Here is a 22,795-nt window from a genome sequence, read left to right as displayed (position 1 = left end):
ACGGTAAGGATTAGACAAATATAACTTGGTTTATAGTTGCATATATGTATCTTCATTTGAATGAATGTTTAAAGCTGGTTGTTTGATGTTGTTGGGTTTGTTTTTTTGGTTTGGGTTTTTTGGGGGGAGGGGGTTTTGGGGGGTGGGGGGTTGGGGGAGGGGGTCTTTAATTAAAATTCGTTTGCTCAGTGTTAAGTTTTAGAGTTTCGGTCCATTTCTCAAAAAAAGAGAGGAAATCCTAGATTGTTAAATTTTGGTTTATAGTTGCATTTATGAATGTTCATCTCAGAACGTTTAATAAAACAAAAGTTAATAAAAAAAAATTAAAGTGATTACTAGTACAATGTATTATTATTTTTATATATATTTTTTTGTATTATGCACTGAGATAACCATCTGTGGAAGCAACCATGACAGACAACAAATAAGTTTATGGTAGGGGAGACATTTAATTTCACCGAATTCCTGTTTGAATCCTACATCTTCATATTAAACCTGCTTTCTATTCTTCATGCTGTTAACTTTAGCTATTTCACGAAATGAATCATCACAGTTCACGCATTTCATTCTGATTTTAACAGAATTTCATTTTAATGTGCATCCATTTTAACCAACATCACTACATTAACCGCTGTGTTCCCGTGCATTAAGCTTGAGCGCCGTATTATTTCCATCACGTTGCGAAGTCCTTGCATAAGCTAACGGTGGTAGGTAGCGCAATACACAATAACAACCAGACATAACGTAACATTGCGCGTGCCACCCAGACGGCGATCGCTGAAGGACACACTGACCCATATCATTACCGTCACACGTACGACGGCGCGCATCGTTCCGTATGAGGCAACTGGGTCATAACAATGTAATTAGCGTAACGGACAGCTCAGTCTGATTTAGATTATGAATAACCTAGAATTTACTCAATTAAACGGGACTGACCAAGATGTTTACATGTGGTGTAGCACGAAATGTCCGTAAACGTCGTGCTTTTAAATCTAAACGGTCACGGATCGTGCTTTCTGACAACTTTTTGTTTACAAAATGTAATGTTATAAAGTTATCCAGCCAGTGCACCACGACTGGTATATCAAAGGCCGTGGCATATGCTATCCTGTCTGTGTGATGGTGCATATAAAATATCCCCTGCTGCTAATCGAAAAGAGTAGGTCATGAAGCGGGTTTCCTCCCTCAATATCTGTGTGGTCCGTAACCATATTTTTCTGACATCCAGATGATACAAAATTCAGTTCTATTTGGCTTTCTACCACCATCACTATCAAGTGGCAGAAATCGGTCGTGGATACGATACTGATCCTGCTTCACAACAGGTGCCCCTGCGCGTGCTGTAACCTCACCGTGGTGCAGGGGTGTAACATTCTCTTTGAGAATGGCCAATACAGCACAAATTGAAGTTTAGAGTAACATTCGGTGTCCGTAAAATTCTGTGATATTTGTATTTGTATTTTTGGCACAGTTCTTTACACTGTTTTTGTTTAAACCTTGAATTTTTATATTGATGTTGATCATCACTTTATTTATTTGCATTACCATAGTTTGACACCCAATAGCCGATGTATTTTTCGTGCTGGGGTGTCGTTAAACATTCATTCATTCATTCATTCACAACAGGTGACTCAGTCTGGCATAGGTGTTTCTTCAGGCTTATGGCACGGACTCTTGCAAGTCACAGACTCTAGGTCCCGAGGTACGTACCTTCTCTATTTCACATTAAATGCACTTTGAGTATTTTGTGTGAAATAAAGAAGATATGTACGGTTTGGTAACATGGGCGAACCTAGTGTACAGCCTCAGAGTTACTGCAAACACCAGGATCACATACACGCTTTGTTATCGGATACATGCTCTACATTAGTAAGGCGGTCTCTCGCGGTAGAATGCTCGCCTGAGGTGCTTGCGGGGTAGGATCGAACTACCCCAGTGGACCCACTCTGATTGTGTTTTCTTTTCTGTCCCAACCAATGCTCCACTAGTATATCAAAGGTCGTGGTATGTGCTGTCCTAGCTGTGGGGAAAATACATATAAAAGAGCCCATGTTGCTAGTGGAAAAATGTAGCGGGTTTCCTCTACGACTAAGTGTCAAAAATTACCAAATGTTTGGCATCCAATAACTGATGACTAATAAATCAGTATGCTCTAATGGTGTTGTTAAACAAAACAAACTTTAATTTTATAACAAGAAGAAAGGAAATGTTTTATTTAACGACGCACTCAACACATTTTATTTACGGTTATATGGCGTCGGACATATGGTTAAGAACCACACAGATGTTGATAAGGATACCGCAATCGCCACTTCATGGGCTACTCTTTTCGATTAACAGGAAGGGATCTTTTTTATGCACCATTCCACAGACAAGATAGTACATACCACGGCCTTTGTTACACCAGTTGTGGAGCACTGGCTGGAACGAAAAATAGCCCATATCGACAGAAAAATAGATGACGATAAGAAAGAGAAAGGCTACATCCGAATCATAAATCATAAGTCACCCCACGAGCCAAGACTATCTGATGTTCTGATGCTAATCCACAACAGCATGTTTGAGTCAAACGTTATGCATAGTAATTTCTATAAAATAAAATAATAAAATAAATTAAATTAAAATTAAAACAGCAGAATCATCACAATCAACATAATTAACTACAGACTGCGAAGTCATTTATAACTAGACTTATTCAAGGTGATGTGAGGAGTCTTAAGGTTATCCCAAAGTAAGTCTACACTTACTGGGACTCCACTGTTTACACACACACACACACACACACACACACACACACACACACACACACACACACACACACACACACATATATATATATATATATATATATATATATATATATATATATTATATTATATTATATATTATATATTCGAGTATCATTATTACAACAGTCTGTAAATGTTAGGGTGTGGTTATGTCCTACTCATACTTCCATTTAAAAATAAAACCCCCACACACACACAAAGGACCCCCCCCCCCCCCCACCTCCCCCATGTAATGTAACATTAGGTTTATTAAACAATACGTGCAAATAGGAGAAATATAGGACATTATATAACAGTAAAACAAATCAACTATATCATGCTGTCTAGAAAGCTGTTGGTAACGTATCTGATGCGCAATACATCAGTCAGGTCGTAACACTGTGACCATCTGCGAACACGTTTCCGCCCCCCGGGTGTATATAGTGTTACCTGTGACACTCGCAACTGATTACTAGACTAAATAAAGACTTTATTACAGTAGATTTCACCTCAGTTGTCGCTTCATACAACAGTCATAACATACAAACTTCCCTGAAGCCGTTAGATAAGTCAGTTATTTCACATTTCCTTGTTGGATGTAATGGCGAAGGAAATGATCACGATAACTATGATTATGGTGTTCGTGGTCTTGATTGGTTGTCACGATATCATTTATCATCATCATTATCATCATCATCATCATCATCATCATCATCATCACCACCACCAGTATTATTAGTCATCATTGCCATGGCAATAACATAAAACAAAGAAAGGCTCGGCTAAAACAAAAACAACTTTTATGAACTATTGTAAATCGTATATGAACGTTATTAGTTAAGTTTAAATGCATGCAAATTAATAGTTATTATACTTATAAATAAAAATGATTAAGCAAAGACAGTAATACTTTCTAATGGAATTGTCGACACCTTTTCCTGGGGTGGATACAGGAAATTGAAAAAGGAATGAAGTGGGGGAAAAGTTTGTTTTCTTTAATGATACCACTTGAGCACATTGATTTATTAATCATCGGCTATTGGATGTCAAACATATGGTCATTTTGACAGTCATATAGATGAAACCCACTACATGGTAATTTTGACAGTCATATAGATGAAACCCACTACATTTTTCCATTAGTAGCGAGAGATTTTTTATATGCACCATCCCACATACCACGACTTTTGACATACCAGTCGTGGTGCACTGGCTGGAACGAGAAATAGCCCAATGGGACCACCGACGGGGATCGACCTCAGACCGACCGCGCATCAGGCGAGTGCTTTACCACTGGGCTACGTCCCGCCCGAATGAAGTGAAATGTTACACGAATTGGAAACTGGGGGATTCAAAATATTAGTGCGCTGAATTCCATAAGGGATTTATAGTGTCTCTTCAAAAATGGGTCGCGGACCTACTACCCACTGCAACTCCTTGGTCCGTCTAAGGTTCCTAAATTGAATGTTTTCAATTAGTTCCCCAAATGTTCAAACCTGTGTAAATATACTGGATTAGGTCATATTTCAAATGTACTTTAACAGACGTTTGCTGTCTCTGCTTCTTTCATAATGGTTGGATTCAGTGACAACTGGCAACTGACAAATGTAAACAATATCCGCTCTCAAAACATAACCTGTGAGCTCGATGCATGGAACACCTGGCTTTTCGAAATGAAAACAATAAATGATTTGTGTCTTTCAAATCACATTTGTCAACACTGAGTTATGTGCAAAAACGAAATTCAATCACGCCATCTGTTGATTGTATTGTGTGATTACGGGACCTTTTTTTTCTTTTTTGTGACGATTCACACAAATGAATGGAAAAAACATTTGTGTGTTTTGACATGAACTATCAGGAGCTTTTCCTCGAATTCGAGTTACACGGGTCATATTTTTATTATCTTAAATACACTCAAAAGATTGCACATTCTACTTATAAGGGTTTCACCTTTACCAATCTAGACACGTTATACGCACCTATTGTACCCGTACATTCTCAGTGACTTCCAATCTAGAGTTATATGTGCTGTTTAGCACATCATTATTACCTACGAATTTAGTACCAGCTGTTAAATATATGCAATATAAAGCAAATGAATATTGTTCTATGTTATCTAGGTACATTTCAAACCACGAAAAGAAATAAATATTTGTTTAATGTCACATTGGTGCAGTTTAAGCTACGAAAAAAAGAGAATATTTTAGAGAACACCTCAGCACATTTTAAACTATGCCTGTTTAATGTCTAATGTAATGTGGTTATTTTAACACTTGGTCGATAGATATAGAGAGGGCATTTGCTTTCAGTGAATAAGCTGGTATAGATTTTTATATACACTTTCCCATACAGTGACCATTACATGCCATGGCGGGCTATCAACCCTGCTACATCGCACCTTAGGCGAGCACTCTTCATTCCGTTTTATTTAGAGGGGGGATCCGAAGGGAGTGTGTAGTCATTTTAAAGGTTAAACTATTTTAACATTATTAAAATTAAAATTTACTTACATTTGTTTGCTATATATAATATATAACTAATGCATTTGTTAACATCGTTTTGTAATATCTCAATGTCGAATTGTGTTTAAAATAATTTCGTACGTAGGCCTACGACTTTATTTTTAATTTCAACGACCAAATGAAAGAAAGATCAGTTATAAACAACACTTCACGGTAATTCAAGACATGTACTGTGATTACATTCTTATTTATACGGATGGATCATGGGATGGGAATTCTGTTGCGATTGTGTTATAATATTTCCATCAGATACAATAATATCTATGAGATTACCTAATTTGGCAACTATTTGTTCTTACAAAACCTGGGAAGTCATTAAAGCCCTGAAAAAAAAATCAAGGCTTTCGCAGCTTTCAAATACTAGTATATTATTTTCAGTGCTCACTTTCGTGTCTCCAAGTGTTATATAATATGAAGCTGGAAATTCGCTTAATTGGGATGGTGATACAAAAGTGTCTTTCTATCCATTGCCAATAAAGGTATTGTATTCTGGGTGCCCTGCCATACTGGCATCAGGTGAAATGAAAAGACAGCTATAGGTGACACATCTGTTTGGGTTTGCTTCATTTCAGGGTTGGTATCATCTAAAACATAACGTTAACCAATATATATTTTCAACTTGGTAAGATAATTGGAACGGTGCTGTTGTGAACAAGCTTCATTTTGTCCAGCCAGTCCTGGGGAAAGTGGCAGTCCTTTTAAAGGCAGTGCAGGAAGAATGAAATAGTATGGTGGTGTGCTCGCATATGGTATACATATTTGGCTAATTTATTTATTCTGAAGAATGGTCCTCCACTGCCACTGTCAGTGTACACCGATCACATATTGGTGGAGTGCAATCATCTTGGACTGATGAGTAAATATATATTTGGTAGACGAAATGTTATGGAATCTTTCGATTATTAATTTTGAGAATTTGACAGGATGTTGAATTTTATTAGAAATTTTAGTATACTTACCTGTGATATTTATATTTTAGTATACTTACCTGTGATATTTATATTTTAGTATACTTACCTGTGATATTTATATTTGTACACAACTCTCTACACTGTGTTTTAATTTAACTTTTGAAAGAAAAGGAAAGGAAGGGGTGTTATATATAACGACGCACTCACACATTTTAATTATGGTAATATGGGGTCGTACATATAGTTAAGGACCACATATATTATGAGACAAGAAACCTGATGCCACCACGCAACAGGGTACTCTTTGCGATTAGCAGCAAGGCATTTTTTATATGTAGCAATCCACAATTATTATAGTACATATCACGTCCTTTGTTACACCAGTTGAGGAGCATAGGCTGGAACGAGAAATAGCCCAATGAGCTAACCGACGGGATCGATCCTTTACCGACCGGGCATCAGGCGAGCGCTTTACCGCTTGGCTACGTCTCACTCCTTTAACTTTTGAATTTTTATATTGATTTTGTAATTCATTTACTTATTTTTGTTCGACACCCAATATATCAACAGCCTGTTGATTGCCATTTTAGTGAATTCGACCCCTCAAAGGAAAATGATGGATCCGCCGATGTAATTAAGTAACATTGTCTTATGTTGAATCACAATTCGTACAATGTTGTCATTTCCACATTATGAATCCCAATCACGTCATTAAATAGTTTTTAATGCAAAGTTATTCGGCCATAGCTATATGTTTAGAGTATAAAACCGAGTAAGAATAAAAATCGGTTTAAGAGTGATGGAATATTACACATAATGTACCGATGGACCCGATCATCCTCGGTTCTTGTTTAGCTGTCTCGCGCGGACACTGGTCAGTCATGCGCAATGAGTGTCGTCTGCTCTTCACGCTCCAGTGACCCAATCTACTGACCCGCGCATACAAATAACACCATGTCAACAGGGCCAGCCCATCCAATGCCTGTTCGACCACGGACCAATCGCGATAAAAAGGCTCATCCCTCACTTTAAGGTCTGAACACAATCGCAGAGCCCGTTCGAGATGTCCATAGATATGGACAGCGACGACAATTATCTCCTTCCATTATAACGTGTAACATATTAACAATGAAGACCAATTCAAAGTTTGCCAACACCAGTGGTTGGCACGAATACCTGGATACTGCGTAATACATCTTTTCAGTTTCCTTTTTGTGTTTTTCTTCTTATTATTATTTTAATTTTCTGTGATGCCACAATAGTAAAACTGAGATGAAAAATGTAGCAATTATCGGAGCTGGCTGCAGTGGTCTCACGGCTATTAAAGCCTGTTTGGAAGAAAACCTATTCCCAGTTTGTTTCGAAATGAGCAATAAGATTGGCGGACTATGGAATTACTCAGATGATGTCGAAGACGAAAGGGCAAGCATATATAAAAACCTTGTCATCAACACCAGCAAAGAAATGATGGCCTTCAGCGACTTTCCTATCCCAGAGGACTTCCCACCGTTCATGCCGCACGATCTCGTCCTCAAATATCTCTTCCTTTACGTCGAGAGTTTTGGTCTGAAGAAATACATTCAGTTTGACACTCATGTTAGATACATAACTCGGGCTCCCGATTACGCAGAATCCGGAAGGTGGGTTATCACCGTCCAAAAGAAAGGGTGCGAGTCAAAAAGCCAAGTGTTTGATGGAGTCATGGTCTGTACCGGACATCACACGGTGCCGTACACGCCCAGTTTCGTGGGACTTGAGAGGTTCAAGGGAGTAACATTTCATTCTCATAAGTACAAGGACTCGTCTAAGTTCGCCGGAAGAAGAGTTCTTATTGTTGGTAAGTAGGTCGATAGAATGTTTCTTGGTTTGTATTATTGGGTTGACTTTAAATATATATTGTGTTATCAATGCTTATGTATCATATCTTATTCTGGGTATTTTTTAAATTAAATTTTATGTTCTACATCATCGTTTTCTTCGTCATTGTCATCATTATAATCATCGTCAAAATCGTCATCGTTCTTGTAATCATCATTATTATTACTATTAATAAAACAAATTGGAAATATATGGGGTCTTCAAAACAAATCTAATCTGTAAGAGAAAGTCTCGTTAATGCTGGTTAAAATTGTTTATGTTGTACTGTATTGTCACTGAAAGAAATCACAAAACATTGCGATACCTGTTGATAATGAAGCGAATTGCTGCATCTGGTTACCGTGCGGGCTGTTAAAACGTGCTGAGTGTTGATACTTTGGGTGATACTGGGAGTCATAGGTCACATATTGGACATCATAGTCTTAATGATTACTGATAGATGTTGCGAGCTAAATGTCACCCATCTGTTGTCATACTCATGAATGACGTAATGAATGTTTACCAATATGTCGAGTGACATAGCGAACTGAATGTTATATTGTTTATGTCATAATAATGATGATTAAGAGTATCTACAAAGGGCGTCTGAAGAGGAGACATTGCCCACCCCTCACCCAACCCCACCCTTCCTCCCCCCCCCCAAAAAAAAGAGAAAAAAAAAAAAAAAAAAAAAAAAAAATCTGAAGATAGTGTATTAGCTTCTAGTTCAAAATTAAATTAATAGATAGCTGCCTTCCCATCCAGTTGCTGTCATTTTCCTACGCCTATACTCTTTGGTGATATTGCCAGTTTGTCAGCAATAGAAATTTAGTCGGGTGACATTGTAATCCATACGCCACCAAGCAGATGTCAAAATCAACGTCAAAAGGGTTAACTTTAAACTGAGAATAAACATTTAGTACCATATATTGTTTAATGTAATCGAAGCGAACTAAAATATATACTATGGCAATGTATAATGTTACTATAGATTCTGTACATATTAAACTGTGATCAAGTAATTTAATATAATGCAGTGAACATTCGAACTGCGTTTTCTTCTTTGTCAACATAATGATGATTATCAACATATAAAACACAACACATCATTCAGACAATCATTAAAACTCAACTTTTTGTAAAAGATTTTAAATAGCTTTATGAGACTGACAGCAACTTGTTTAACGGAAGGAATTCGTTCACATTTATTTAGTGTACACGTGGTAATATAATGTTTCAGTTACCCAATAAAACAAAACAACGCTGTTTTATTGGTGTCATGTGGCAGATTCCTGAAGTCTTAATTATAAGTAGTTCGTGTAATAAGGTGGTAACTATCAAATGAAACTTTAATATAAAGCAACAATATTTCTGTTTTAAAAACTTATACATTTTATTAATTTATATACTGAACACAATTCCTCAACCCCAAAACAAGGTTACTTGTATTCTTATTCTAGTTTCTTTACATAAAAATCCCCGAACTTAACATTTCAACTATTTTATGCATTGAAGTTTAAAATAATGCTCCGAAATTGTATGTGGAGTAATGTTATATTCGCAATGGCGTCAAATTGTAGAAATATATTTGAAAACTCTTCTGTTTTATTTCACAAAACAAATCGTATGTGTTGAAAGTTGAAATGACTATTTCGTATTTTTATGTAAGATAATCGTGAATTCTCACTGGTATCAAGTCAAATTTCAGGAATAAAACCATAGAAACGTATGAGTAAAATGCCTGGAATTCGATTTCAGAGTATATGAAAAATCTCCCATTTTACATCAAATAAATGTAATAACTTCGTTAAAAGTTAAAATGAATGGTCCGAAAATATATGTGAAGTAATTATATGTTAGCATTGCCATCAAGTCAATTTTTGAAATTTAAAATCCTAAAATTAGTGAACTTCTGCGTTAAAGGGATACCGTTAAATGTATGTGAAGATAAAAGTATGTGAAGAACTTTTATGCATTCAAAGTTAACACGAATGTTTAGAAATTATATAATGGAATGAAGCTATATTTTATCACTGGCATCAATGGCTTCAAATTTTTCGGAGATCAAAAGCCTAGAATTATACACGTGAACTGCCTGTTACCTAATTCCAGATTAGACGCGAACACAATTTGCAATCTACTGCGTTTGCATCCTATTAACTTAGTAAAGTGCCAATAAATCAATTCATTGTATGTTTGAAAACATCTTCTGTTTAACTCAAACTAAAATGTAACCAACTTCAAGCGTTCAAGGTCAAAATTAATGTATCTAAATTACACGTGAAATAGTGCTAATTTTTAACTGGCCTAATTTCAATTTCACAGATAAAAACTTTACAAATAAATATACGAGTAAACCGATTTCAGAGAAGAAGCGAACACTATTCGTAACCTTGACATTCCATCGCTTTTTCATCGTATTACTAAAGACCCGTCGATTAAATCTAGCCTGACCCAGTGACGACGGATCAAATAATGGCCGTGGTCGCAAGGAACAAAGTCTGTCACCGAATGGACGCAGTTTAACGGGAAAAGTCTTTGTCTTCGCGAACAATCCCCCCTTCAACAGATGTTAGAGCGTCATCTTCAACTTAATGCACTTAAAACGCATTGAAGCGAAGTAAAGAAACTTGGAGAGGGACAATATTATAGCATGAATAGCTCGTGCTTAATGTCCGATCGTTATCGTATCTCGACATGAAACTAACACTGTCGTTAATTTCCCCTTCTTCTCTGTAATCTTAGGGGGAGACGTTGCGGTTTTGTGGTTTTGCTGTTTTGGTGCACGCAAATAATACACATAGGAAATGACACAGAAGGTGTGTTTTGGGGTACCCTACTTGTGCCACAGAGTTCAACTACATTTATAAGCAAGACGGGTAGTTGTCTCACTCGAATCGTTAAACAAAACAGTAACCTAAAGGATTAGGATGATATTTTATTTCAAAGTTAAAGGTACTTGTTTAACTTATGAAATGTCTAAATCTGTTTTTTGTTGTTGTTGGGGTTTTTTGTGCGTGTGTGGGGAGGGGGGACGGGGTTTTTTTTTGCCACAAAATATAATTTTATCATACCTCACTGGCGTACACTGGCGGTGCATATCCCCCTCCCCACTCCATTTATCTTTCCCCACTATCTTTTACATCTGTCTGTCGTACCACAACACGACACATAGTGAGTGTGCGTTCTTGCACCCAATGAGGGTGCCCCCAATGTAGAATCCTGTCGACTTACAATTCAGTAGGATGTAGTACAAAAAGGTACTTTAAAAAAAAAAAAACACTCACAATCATATCAAGACATTAGATCAACCATAAACTTTTAAGGGTTTAGCCAGAAGTTCCATGTCTATTTTAGAAGACTAGCGGGACGGAACGTAACCCAGTGGTAAAGCGCACGCCTGAAGTGCGATCGGTATAGGATCGATCCCTGTCGGTGGGTCCCTTGGGCTATTTCTCGTTCGAGCCAGTGCACCGCAACTGTATATCAAAGACCGTGGTATGTGCTATCCTGTCTGTAGGATGGTGCATATAAAAGATCTTTTGCTACTAATGGAAAAATGTAGCGAGTTTCCTCTCTAAGACTATATGTCACAATAACCATATGTTTGACATCCAATAGCCGATAATTAATAAATCAATGTGCTCTAGTGGTGGCGTTAAACAAAACAAACTTTTTAATGGCTTAGCTGGAAATCATACCTCGCAATACGACATTCGACACATTCTTGTCAATGCACGAGCGTGGGTTATTAAAGTGACAGACACTAGTTTTTAAGCACTACAGCGTGTTTTTCAGTATTAGAGCCGTTTTTGATAACTAAAATAAGATATTACTTAGATCTTATTATTTAGATTATATTTGTCCGTACATCCGAAGTGTTGCTGGTCATCCTGGTGTTTCTAATACCTACGAAATGCATTTTTCTTATTAAAGGGACATTCCTGAGTTTGTTGCACTGTAGGATGTTTCCGACTAATAAAATATTTCTACGGCTAAACTTACATATTAAATATATTTTCTTGTTTAGAATATCAGTTTCTGTATATTCAGTCTGTTTCTGGTCGTCTTAATATTTGTAAGAAGCCCGAACTGGATTTTGTCTTCAAATAATTTCGTACGTACGAAAAAATCAGTTTTTAGGAAATAAAATTAAATTTAACTTAGTAAAAATATTAGAACGATCAGAAACACGTTTAATATACAGCCACTAATATTTTATGCAGAAAAATTTGATATGTAATTACAATCGTTAAAAAGGCTCAGTTAGTCGACATATTAAAAGTTGCAGCAAACTCAGGACTGTCCCTTTAATGAAAACGCACATACCTCTGAGAAGTAAAGTTTATGGAAACGAGCTCTAGTCTATTTGGAAATCGTATTTCCCCATTTCAACATTATAGACTCTTGTTTCACTCTGTTGTAACTTTTTCCATGTAATAGGTTTGCAGATTAATCAAATTTGGTGTCCATTTTAACGGGTTGAAACTAGGCTAATTCTTAAACATTCAATTTTTAAAAACAAATTACACACAAACACCTATATAGTTTTGGTGCTTCAAATAAATGTCATTTGCGATATGATTACAACTTATTTTATTTTGTTTTATAGGCCTGCAAAATTTGTTTTTATTGTTTTGATACAATTTTATTTTATATATGTAGTAATGTACTAAACAGCTTTTATACAAATGTTCACTCTCAACCTTGGCTGCATCTATGTTTCCAGGAATGGGAAATTCAGCCGTGGATATAGCCGTTGACCTCTGCAAGGTGACATCCAAGGTAAGACAACTGTGGAATTGTTTCTTTAAGTCTGTATTGTGAGGACAAAACAGACTTTTTGGTACAGTGATTAAGCCACCAGTCTTAAAGATACTAGATGTATATCAAAATTACAATTGCCATATTTCGTTATTTTTGGAATTTATGGAATAAATAAATACAAATAAATCGACCCCACGCATATTGTTTGCATACATAACTCAAGACATAAGCGTACGAGACAGGGGGGCAGGGGGGAATTGCCTCACAAGTGCTGGAGAAAAAACATGAAATTTGGAGAAAAAAATATGGATTTATTCGGGCAAAATGTGCTAACCTGAGATCTTTTTACAATGTATTTCAATCATTCTACCCTCAAAATTAGTTGTAATCCATGCAAAAATGCGTAGTGATTCGTTTGCAACCCTATATAGCTGTTTGGTAGTATATGAATAAACGTTGTGTTCCTGTTTCGGGCATTTTCGTTTAATTCGGGCAAAAACCAGCCTGTCCCCCTACAAAAATGACTCAAGAATATCAAAGCTGTTATGTGCTCATACGCAGTACAAACTGCGTCGCGTTCAGGACGACTAGATTCCTGTCTGAACACCTTATAACAAATCTTAAGAAATTGGTGAATCCAGAAAATTTGGTAAACTTCTTCCCAGTGAACAAGTTTTATTTTGGTCCATCAACTGTCATGGCTTGTAGCCTACTATCTTGTTTTAATGGACATTACATGATGCATTGCTGCAATTCAGTGGTAGTAGCTTATATGACAGTAGTGGATTTACTCTCTCATTCTGTAGACCAGGTTTTGAAATTACCAATGATAGACAACAAATAGCTGTAGTTGACAATATGCTGACATATTGTCAAACAAGTATTATTTTGCTTTCTTTTCAAATGTTATTACCAGTTTTCAAAATGTCTAAATTTTAACTTTTACTTTTGGCTTCATCGGTTTGTTGTACAATAATTTCCAGTTCATCTAATACAGCATTTGTGGCAATATTGTATTGCATTCAATGTCGGGCTGGATCTGGCTCAGTCGGCAGAGCGATCTCCTGAGATACCTAGGTTGTAGACTCGATCCTCCTCTGGTTCGGTTTTCCCGTTCCAGCCAGTACCCCACGACATATATATCAAAGACCGTGGTATGTGCTGTCCTGCCTGATGGATAATGCATATAAGTAAAATCCCATGTTAATGGAAAAAAAATGTGGCAGATTTTCTCTAAGTCTATATCATAATTATCAAATGCTTGACATTCAACAGCCGATGATTAATAAACAAATCAGTGTACTCTAGTGGTGTCGTTCAGTGGTATAGCGCTCGTCTGATGCATGATAAATCTAGAATCGATCCCCCTCATTCCAGACAGTGTTCCACAACTGGTGTAACAAAGGCCGTGGTATGTACTATCTTGTCTGTGGGATGGTGCATATAAAAGATCCCTTGCTGCTAATCGGAAGGAGTAGCCCATGAAGAGACGACAGAGGGTTTCCTCTCTCAATATCTGTCATTAACCATATCTCCGACGCCATATAACCGTACCGGTAATTAAAATGTGTTAAGTGCGTCGTTAAATAAAACATTTCCTTCCTTCCTTCTAGTGATGTCTCCAAACTAAACAAACTTTAACGTTCTGTGTGTGTTGTTATTTGTTTCAGTTACTGATCAGTACACGGAGAGGAGCCTGGGTCATCAGCAGGACGGGGCTGTGGGGAATCCCCAACGACTTCCTTGCCAACAACCGCTTCATCTTCACTCTGCCTCTGTGCCTGCTGCAGTGGTGCGTGGAGAAACAAACCAATCTGAGGCTGGATCACACCATATATGGCCTGCTGCCAAAACACAGGTACGTCTTACTTAACGTACTTCAAATAATCTCACCAGTACTTGTTGTAGGCGGTCTTGCTGTCGTCCCTACTACTTTTGCAGTTGTCAATCATTCATTGATCCATAAATCCTTTTTGTGATGAAGTATTGTAAAACATTCATTCATTATTTCACATATTTTGGTTCTGTTGTTACAATGGTATTGGGTTTTTTTTTATTGTCGTCGTTGTTATTAAAACTATAATTTCAGTCTAAGTTAAAGAATGTCTACAATCACATTTAGCCAAAGTCTACAAATATAATGTCAAAAATCATGTCTGTTTCAACTCTTGTGTGTGTGTGCTTATATCCAATTAAGGTTCAAGCACGTTGTCCTAGGCATACACCTCAGCTATCTGGGCTGTCTGTCCAGGACAGTGAGTTAGTTGTTAGTGGTTAGTGAGAGAGAAGAGGGTGTAGTGGTCTTACACTTACCCACTGAGTCGATAAAACTCGCTCCGGGTGGAAGCCGGTACCGGGCTGCGAAGCCTGTACCTACCAGTCTCATGTCCCATGACTTAACCACGACACCACCGAGGCCAGTATAATGTCTGTGTATGAAGTGTATCGCAATAAAAGAAGAATATTTTATTGAAGCTAATTAATGAAACCGATAAAACAATCATGATGTCATATGTTTGCAAACGATGAGAATATTGTCTGACACTCTCTATTCACAATTTGTGGCATGCGTTATAAGATACAGAGCATCAGACGTCATTTTAAAAACTTACTTTGCATCGCGATATGAATTTAAAACTTTCAGGTGAATCTGTATACTAAAATCTCCATGAAGTTACAAGCATGACCTCTCTACAGACTACCTAAACTACATGAAAAATGATGATATATTTATAAAACGAATACTGAAGCAGATGGTATTCTTCTTTGAAGAAGCGATGTACACCATCAGTTACCTAGATACCAACATCTTATTTTGCAAAACCGATCTACGTACACTCCCTTCTTGTTTTTTAAGTATCTACCTACCTTTCCATGTGCGAATTCTGCGGACGAGGGACGTGGGTGCACAAGTCGTCTCCATGGTTTGAAATGTCTTCATTTCATAATGAAATCACCACGCCAACTGCATTAAACATTTTACATGCTTTTGATATACCAACCTGGTAACGTATCTGTTTTACTTCCAGACTTCTCGAGGCGCATCCAACCATCAACGATGAACTTCCGTTCCATATAATGACGGGGAAGATTGGAATCAAGTGCAATGTGGACGAATTCCTCGAAAATGGCGTCTTGTTCACCGATAGGACATTCGAACAAATCGACGACGTCATATTCTGCACCGGATACGACTATCGGGTCGATTTTGTGGACCCAAGTGTTTTGCAGATTGTTGACAATAAAACGAAACTGTTCAAATATATGTTTCCCCCGGAATTACCACACAGCACGTTTGCCGTCATTGGACTTGTTCAGCCTATTGGCTCCATTATTCCCGTTTCTGAGATTCAGAGCAGATGGTTCTCCCGTCTTTTGAATGGTAAGCAATTTTATTATTACACCTAACCATTATAATGTGGGGTGGGCAGTAAAAACGAGTCAGGATTTTGTATATCTCCACTTACGCAAAAGGGTTATTTCTAAACTGAAAGCGGCTTTAAATATGCATGGCTTTTATTTGAAAGCTGCACTTACAAAACTATTGGTCTGGACATAAAAACAAAAAAGGAAAAGCTGTGATCCAGGCTTTTAACAAGGCTGTTTCCAGGTTGTCCATATTTGTTATATTCAAGATGTATTGTCTGTGTCAAGTCACTTACCATGGACTAGGTTACTATGTTTTGATATCGTGGTATTTTGGCGAGCTTCACCGTTATCGAACCGAGCCCAATAACCACGTTATCAAAACGTAGTAACCAGATTTTGTTTTTATCATGCAACCTCCTTCAAAGCTATATTTTTTTACTTTTTTCTCTGGATTTGAAAATTTACATTTACGTGCAAGCGTGCTCAAATGTGACAGATTGACTACTTGAACGTATCAATGCATTATAAATAGTTTACACATATTAACGATACATCATTCACCATTGCAGGAAATGTGTCACTGCCATCGAAAGAGGTCATGTACCAAGATATGGACTCCAAAGTGAATATAATGGCTCGAAGATACGTGCAGTGTCGACGACATCATTTGCAGGTACACGATATGTTTTAATCCAACTGTCTCTGTTTCCATCGTTTGAATTCCATCTAACGTCACCCTGATTCCTTTTACTGTCCACATCCACACTGACGTTTTTGTATCTCGTCAACCGCGATAGGTGCCTATCTTGTGTGGCCATCCAGGCCATACACAGGTATTTCCCACCAGCTCTTGCAGTGTGCTTGATCTGACGTAAGTGTTCAGTTGTCACGTTTGCCATTGTTAAGAGGTACCCACACCCACATATCGATAATAGCCTACTACCATCGATCGTTAGTGTATTGGGTTAGTCTAGCTCTTAGGAAAGATTTTTGTACATTTTAATATCAAGTGGGGAAAGAAGCTTTTCAGTTAATTTTGGAATGCGCGAAAATCGAATTTCCTGCTATATGAATCACAACATTAGTTATTATGATGGTTATGTATGGCTGTAATAAGTGTTAATAAATATTAACTACAGTGAAACCTCTAAAACCCGGACCCTCTGTAGATTAGAATTCCCTCAAACCGGACATTGTCCTCGGTGCCTTTTAAAAATCAGTACAATAACCTCTCTAAACCGGATACTTCTTAAAACCGGAAATGTATTTGGTCCCGAGGGTGACAGGTTTAGAGTGGTTTCACTATATGTTTACGGTTAGCATTAACTTCCTTAGCCCTGTTGCTGTGGATGCTGGTTCATTTGGGATTTATTTCAATCTAAGCAATGACAAATTGGCTGGCGGATATCACTAACATTTATGCAGTAATTAAACAACAATAGTACCTGTAATAGAACATTTATTACCAGTAAATATTTTACTCATAACTACTTATAATATAATAATAAGATTGGAAATTGCATTAAAACGAATTGTCCAACTAAATCATCAGTCTCCAATATTTCGACATTTAACATTTGAACATGTTGTTAACTAGATAATTTGATAATGTGTTATTGGGATGTGAACCTTCTATTTATTTCCTTGCAGACGTTTTGGATACAGTACATGGACGAAATAGCCTCACAAATCGGGTGTCGTCCAGACCTCCTCAAACTGTTCTTCAACGACCCTGAACTCGCTCTCCGCTGTTTCCTGGGCCCGTGTGTTCCCGCTCAGTACAGACTCCAGGGGCCGGGCAAGTGGGACGGGGCCAGACACATCATCTGTAACTCACTGGCTAGGGCCACAGCCTCCACACGCCGCGTGCAGTCGACTACGCAAGATCCGGAACACGTGACGACAATTAAATATCACAAGATGGACGCATTGCTGACTTTCCGATTTTACCTTATGGTGATGTGCGTGGTGTTCTTTGCATGGGTGTGCAAAGATTCGTTTCTCCTGTAGTGAGTGAGAGACTGACACTGTGAAATACGTCTCCCAAAATGGACTCACGCGATAGGAGATGAATGTACTTCAGACTTCATGTTTAGTACAAATGGATTTCAGAAATTATAGAAGCAAATCACTACTGTGCGCCTGATGTTCCATGTGCAAGAATGGTGCAGGAATGTTTTGCTAAAATACTTTTTGAAAAACTTCTTTTTTTCCCAGATACACATATACGTTTGTTTTCCAAGTCCTGCTATTTCTGGGTATGACTCTTAAGATATGACGGCAGAAATTCTGAAAAGGATGTGTATATTTTGTGTATCATATTATGGAGCTTCTTTTCTTTCTTCCTTTCTTTCTTTTCGTTCTTGGCAAGATGTTTAAAACAGTTTGGAGGCTAAAGTGCTACTTTCGAGTTACTATTGTTATTTTAATTTTCATTAATTATATAATATATCTCCTATGGTGATGATACATAAATATACAGAATTGGTTTTACTACATTGAGTGCATGTGATTTGTACATATATTCTTTTAACTTGCTTCATGTTCTTAAATACTGTAGACTGAGCAGCTGTCAAAAAGTGTGGCAGGCAAGAACGTTAACACTTTTTTTTTCCATTTTTAATATTTATCACATAGCGCCCCACGACTGGTATATCAAAGGCCGTAATATGTGATGTCTAATTTGTAAAAAAAAATATTAATGTAAAAGATCCCAGATTTCATCCGAAGACTACGTCTCAGAATTACTAAACGTATGAGGTCCAATAGCTGACGATTAGCTAATCAACGTGCTCTTGTGGTTCCCGTTAAACACAACAAACTTCATTTCAGTCTCGCTTTCTGTTTTGGAGATATGAAATTTTTTATATTAACTAAAACAAATTTCTTTAAAAATAAATTTGAATAGAAAATAATTGTATGCAGTATATATGTACACCTTGACATGATTCTGGTGTAAACTGTGTAATAAAGATAAACCGAGAAATCCATCGCAAGCACTGTTTTATTGAATGGAATATTTCAATGCTTACATTTAAAAATGGTTATAAACACATTGTTTACTGAACATATTGGCATTTGTGTGTGTGAGAGAGAGAGAGAGAGAGAGAGAGAGAGAGAGAGAGAGAGAGAGAGAGAGAGAGAGAGAGGGTGTCATTTTTGCATCAAATGATTGGATCCAGTCAGAATTAACTTCTGAGCTGAATTTGGATTATATGAACACAAATTCACTTTAAAACTTTACGTGACAATGTCTGTCCCGAAATTCGAGCACTGGCATGGTGCATAACCACTTCCCTGTAAATAATTTTAGCAAATTTCTGTAGAATACTTAGTTTCTTGCTTAGAGTATTATTCTATGCAAATTCACTATGCCACATAGGTGGTTACAAATCTCTCTCTATGATATAAAATACTTACAATTCCTTAGTTGAAATATTATTACATTCACACCTGTATGCGTATTCAGCTATCCCTTTGTTTACCGAAGCTGTAGAAGGGTTTTTGGAGTTTGTACTGGCGAACACTATAAAGTGGCAATCCTCCTACAGACTGAGTTGGAACCATATATCGCGGCCAACATCAGCTTTCCTCTGTGGGCAAACTGGCCACAGACCACAATTAATTTCGCTATATGTTTCTCTATAGCCTTAGTGGCTATACATTTTTTATTAATATCAGCAGGCCCGTGGATTTTTGTATGTACCTTTGCCTGCCTGAAGGACACATACCCTGAAAAGGACAACCCCTGCTGTCCAGCTCTTTCTCCCAGGATATTGGTTTAAACAAACACACACTTTATACTTGGTCGGAGTACACCCATTTTACACAAAAAGCACTACTTTTGCATGGGCCGGAATTACCACAAACAAGTCTTCAAAGTCAACACGTTACACGTTTACAAACTACATGCTCTCTCCTGTCAACTTCAATCAAATAGTTGCCACTTCATAGCCGTCTGCCATGAAATATTCACAGTCAAACAGCAAACTACTTGCGTGGACACATTTCCGGATAACTGTAATCTGAGGCCAACTACCCGATAGTGGGTCATGTCTGTCTACATTCAAAACTCTATCATAACTTCTTTTGGATCCGTTTTGTACAGAGATACGACGTTGAATATGCTAATGGCGGTTTCGTAATCGACTATTGTTTTGGTGTATTACTGGTAAATAGACTAATGCATATTATTACCAATTTTCTCGTTGGGGAAAAAAACCTGATCCTCCTGTTGAGTATGAAGTCCCAACCGGAATCAATTCTTGAAGGGTGGATTTTTGGGTGGAGTTGGCTGTCAAAATTCGTTGTAGGATAACTGTGTCATTTGCAGCTGCTTGGATGTGGATCCAAAACCCCAAAAAGCTCCACAACCCCTACCCCAGACCGGCCACTGTTCTTAAAGAAAGAAACGAAAATAGTCCATTATCCTATTGGAGGTTGTGTACCTGTGAGTACTGACAAACTGGGATAAAAAGTTGAACTTAAGAAAACAACTTTTGGAATTGAACGCGTGTTGTAATTGCGATTGGAAATGCAAGGAATGATTTGATTGGACGGTATTGTTATTCATTGTAAGGAATTATATGACTGGATCCAACCATTTGGCACAACACTGTGTACCATTGGTATTTATTTGTAGAGTGTGTCTAGAACCAGTTGATTATTTTCATTTCCACAGATATATTAAAAATAAAATAGGACTTGTTTGTTGCTGTTATTGGGTGTTACAAATGCCTTGTTTGATTTGTTATGCATTAGAATTTGTTTATGTGTTGTATTGAAATGTATATATATATTTTTAATAGAGTATATTTCATATATAGGGCAGTACGTCGTGTGTATACTAGTATATACAATGTATATATATTCATGTATATCAATATGAGTTAAGTGCCATATCAGTCGCTTCCAACTGCACTTCATTATTTCGATGTGATATGTATAAACTATTAAAATAAAAATCGCATATGACTACGAGTTTGTGTTATGCTTATTTATCTGTTAAATATATATATATATATATATATATTGTTTTTTGCTTTTTTACACACACCTTTTGGTGAGAACATATTTCGTTATTTTTTATAACACATACTGTTTTCACATATACGTCTGATAAAAGTTAAAAGGCATTCGACTGGCTTCTCCCACGGTGATGACTAGGTCGCCAATGCCATACCATCCAATGAAAAAAGCACGACCGAAATCAATCACACTGTGGCGTATTAGGTAACCTAAAACTGATTTGTCTATGACGTTTAATTAGTCTTAGACTACCAACTGCCAGCAGAAAGTTGGCCAACTCGACGGTTGATTTGTAATTTCCCCCTACTTCCGACATGTGCACTCACAAAATGGTTTGGAGTGTTTTTGATGTTTATAAAAGCTGGTATGAATCTTAGTGGCGAATCTAGACGAGGGTGTTGGGTATATGAATCAAGGGCGAACCCAAGGGGACCAAAACTTTCCTTGATTCACCCTTGCAAATTTGCAGAATCGAAATAACTCATCATGTGTGGTGATCGGATGGATCCCAGAATCTGCTTGTTTAAAGACCTTCATGAAAAAAATAACTGAAGGAGTTTACAGGGACGATATGAAAGACAAAAGAAGAAAAGCGAATTTTAGACTACATTGCAAACGATTTTCCGTTGAAGATGGAAAATTATTTTACTTAACAAAACAAATGATGATCGAATTAAGATAATTTAATTTTGGACTGGTAAAGTGCGAGGTCGGTCTAGGATCGACCCGCGTCGGTGGGCCCTATCAGCTATTTCTCGTTCTAGCAAGTACATCACGACTTCATGGGCTACTCTTTTTGATTAGCAGCAAGGTATCATCGACCACTCTTCAGTGTCGGAGGTCGGACCACCGGGAAGACACGTCCACTGTGCGTTCTACATTGGTGTTCTGCAGTGACACGCACACCTGTGTATGCAATACAATGCCATGTAAACACATTTGTTTAAATAGCAGCAGTCGTACTTAATTACATAGTGTCACATTTTAATGTCATTTTGACTTTAATTCTCTGACTTTAGGGGCGGGACGTAGCCCAGTGGTAAAACGCTCGCTTGATGCGCTGTCGGTTTGGGATCAATCCCCGTAGGTGCGCCCATTGGACTATTTCTCGTTCTAGCCAGTGTACCACGACTGGTATATCAAAGGCCGTGGTATGTGCTATCCTGTCTGTAGGATGGTGCATATAAAAGATCCTTTGCTACTAATAGAAAAATGTAGCAAGTTTCCTCTCTAAGACTATATGTAAAAATTACCAAATGTTTGACATCCAATAACCGATGATTAATAAATCAATGTGCTCTAGTGGTGTCGTTAAACAAAACAAACGTTTTAACTCTCTAACTTGGTGTATTGATTTAAAACGTTTTATTTTCGATTTCATACTAAACATTTCTAAATTAAATATAAAATTTCGACTTTTTATTGTAATTGTTTGGTTTGGTTTGTTTGTATTTTGAATTTAGGGATTTCAAAAACAAACAAAAAATTCTTTGTAATCCTTTAAATGACACTTAGATTTAGAGACGCGATGTATGCTAATTTTAATACCGTTTTCATAAAATATGTT

At 37.2% G+C, this 22,795-nt stretch overlaps 1 protein-coding gene across 1 annotated transcript; it reads left to right on the top strand.

Moving 5' to 3' along the window:
• Positions 1 to 7,479: 7,479 nt before the first annotated feature.
• Positions 7,480 to 19,218, top strand: LOC121368559 (flavin-containing monooxygenase 5-like). Its single transcript, XM_041493297.1, has 6 exons — positions 7,480 to 8,044; positions 12,794 to 12,849; positions 14,502 to 14,689; positions 15,861 to 16,213; positions 16,770 to 16,873; positions 17,851 to 19,218. The coding sequence occupies exons 1-6, from the start codon at positions 7,480 to 7,482 to the stop codon at positions 18,208 to 18,210; spliced, it is 1,626 nt and encodes a 541-aa protein (XP_041349231.1). The 3' UTR covers positions 18,211 to 19,218.
• The last annotated feature ends 3,577 nt before the right edge of the window (positions 19,219 to 22,795 follow it).

This window comes from Gigantopelta aegis, chromosome 3, assembly GCF_016097555.1.
Source record: "Gigantopelta aegis isolate Gae_Host chromosome 3, Gae_host_genome, whole genome shotgun sequence".
Taxonomy (NCBI): domain Eukaryota; kingdom Metazoa; phylum Mollusca; class Gastropoda; order Neomphalida; family Peltospiridae; genus Gigantopelta; species Gigantopelta aegis.
The sequence above is the reverse complement of the archived record's forward strand: the minus strand, read 5'-3'. Positions and strand labels throughout refer to the sequence as shown.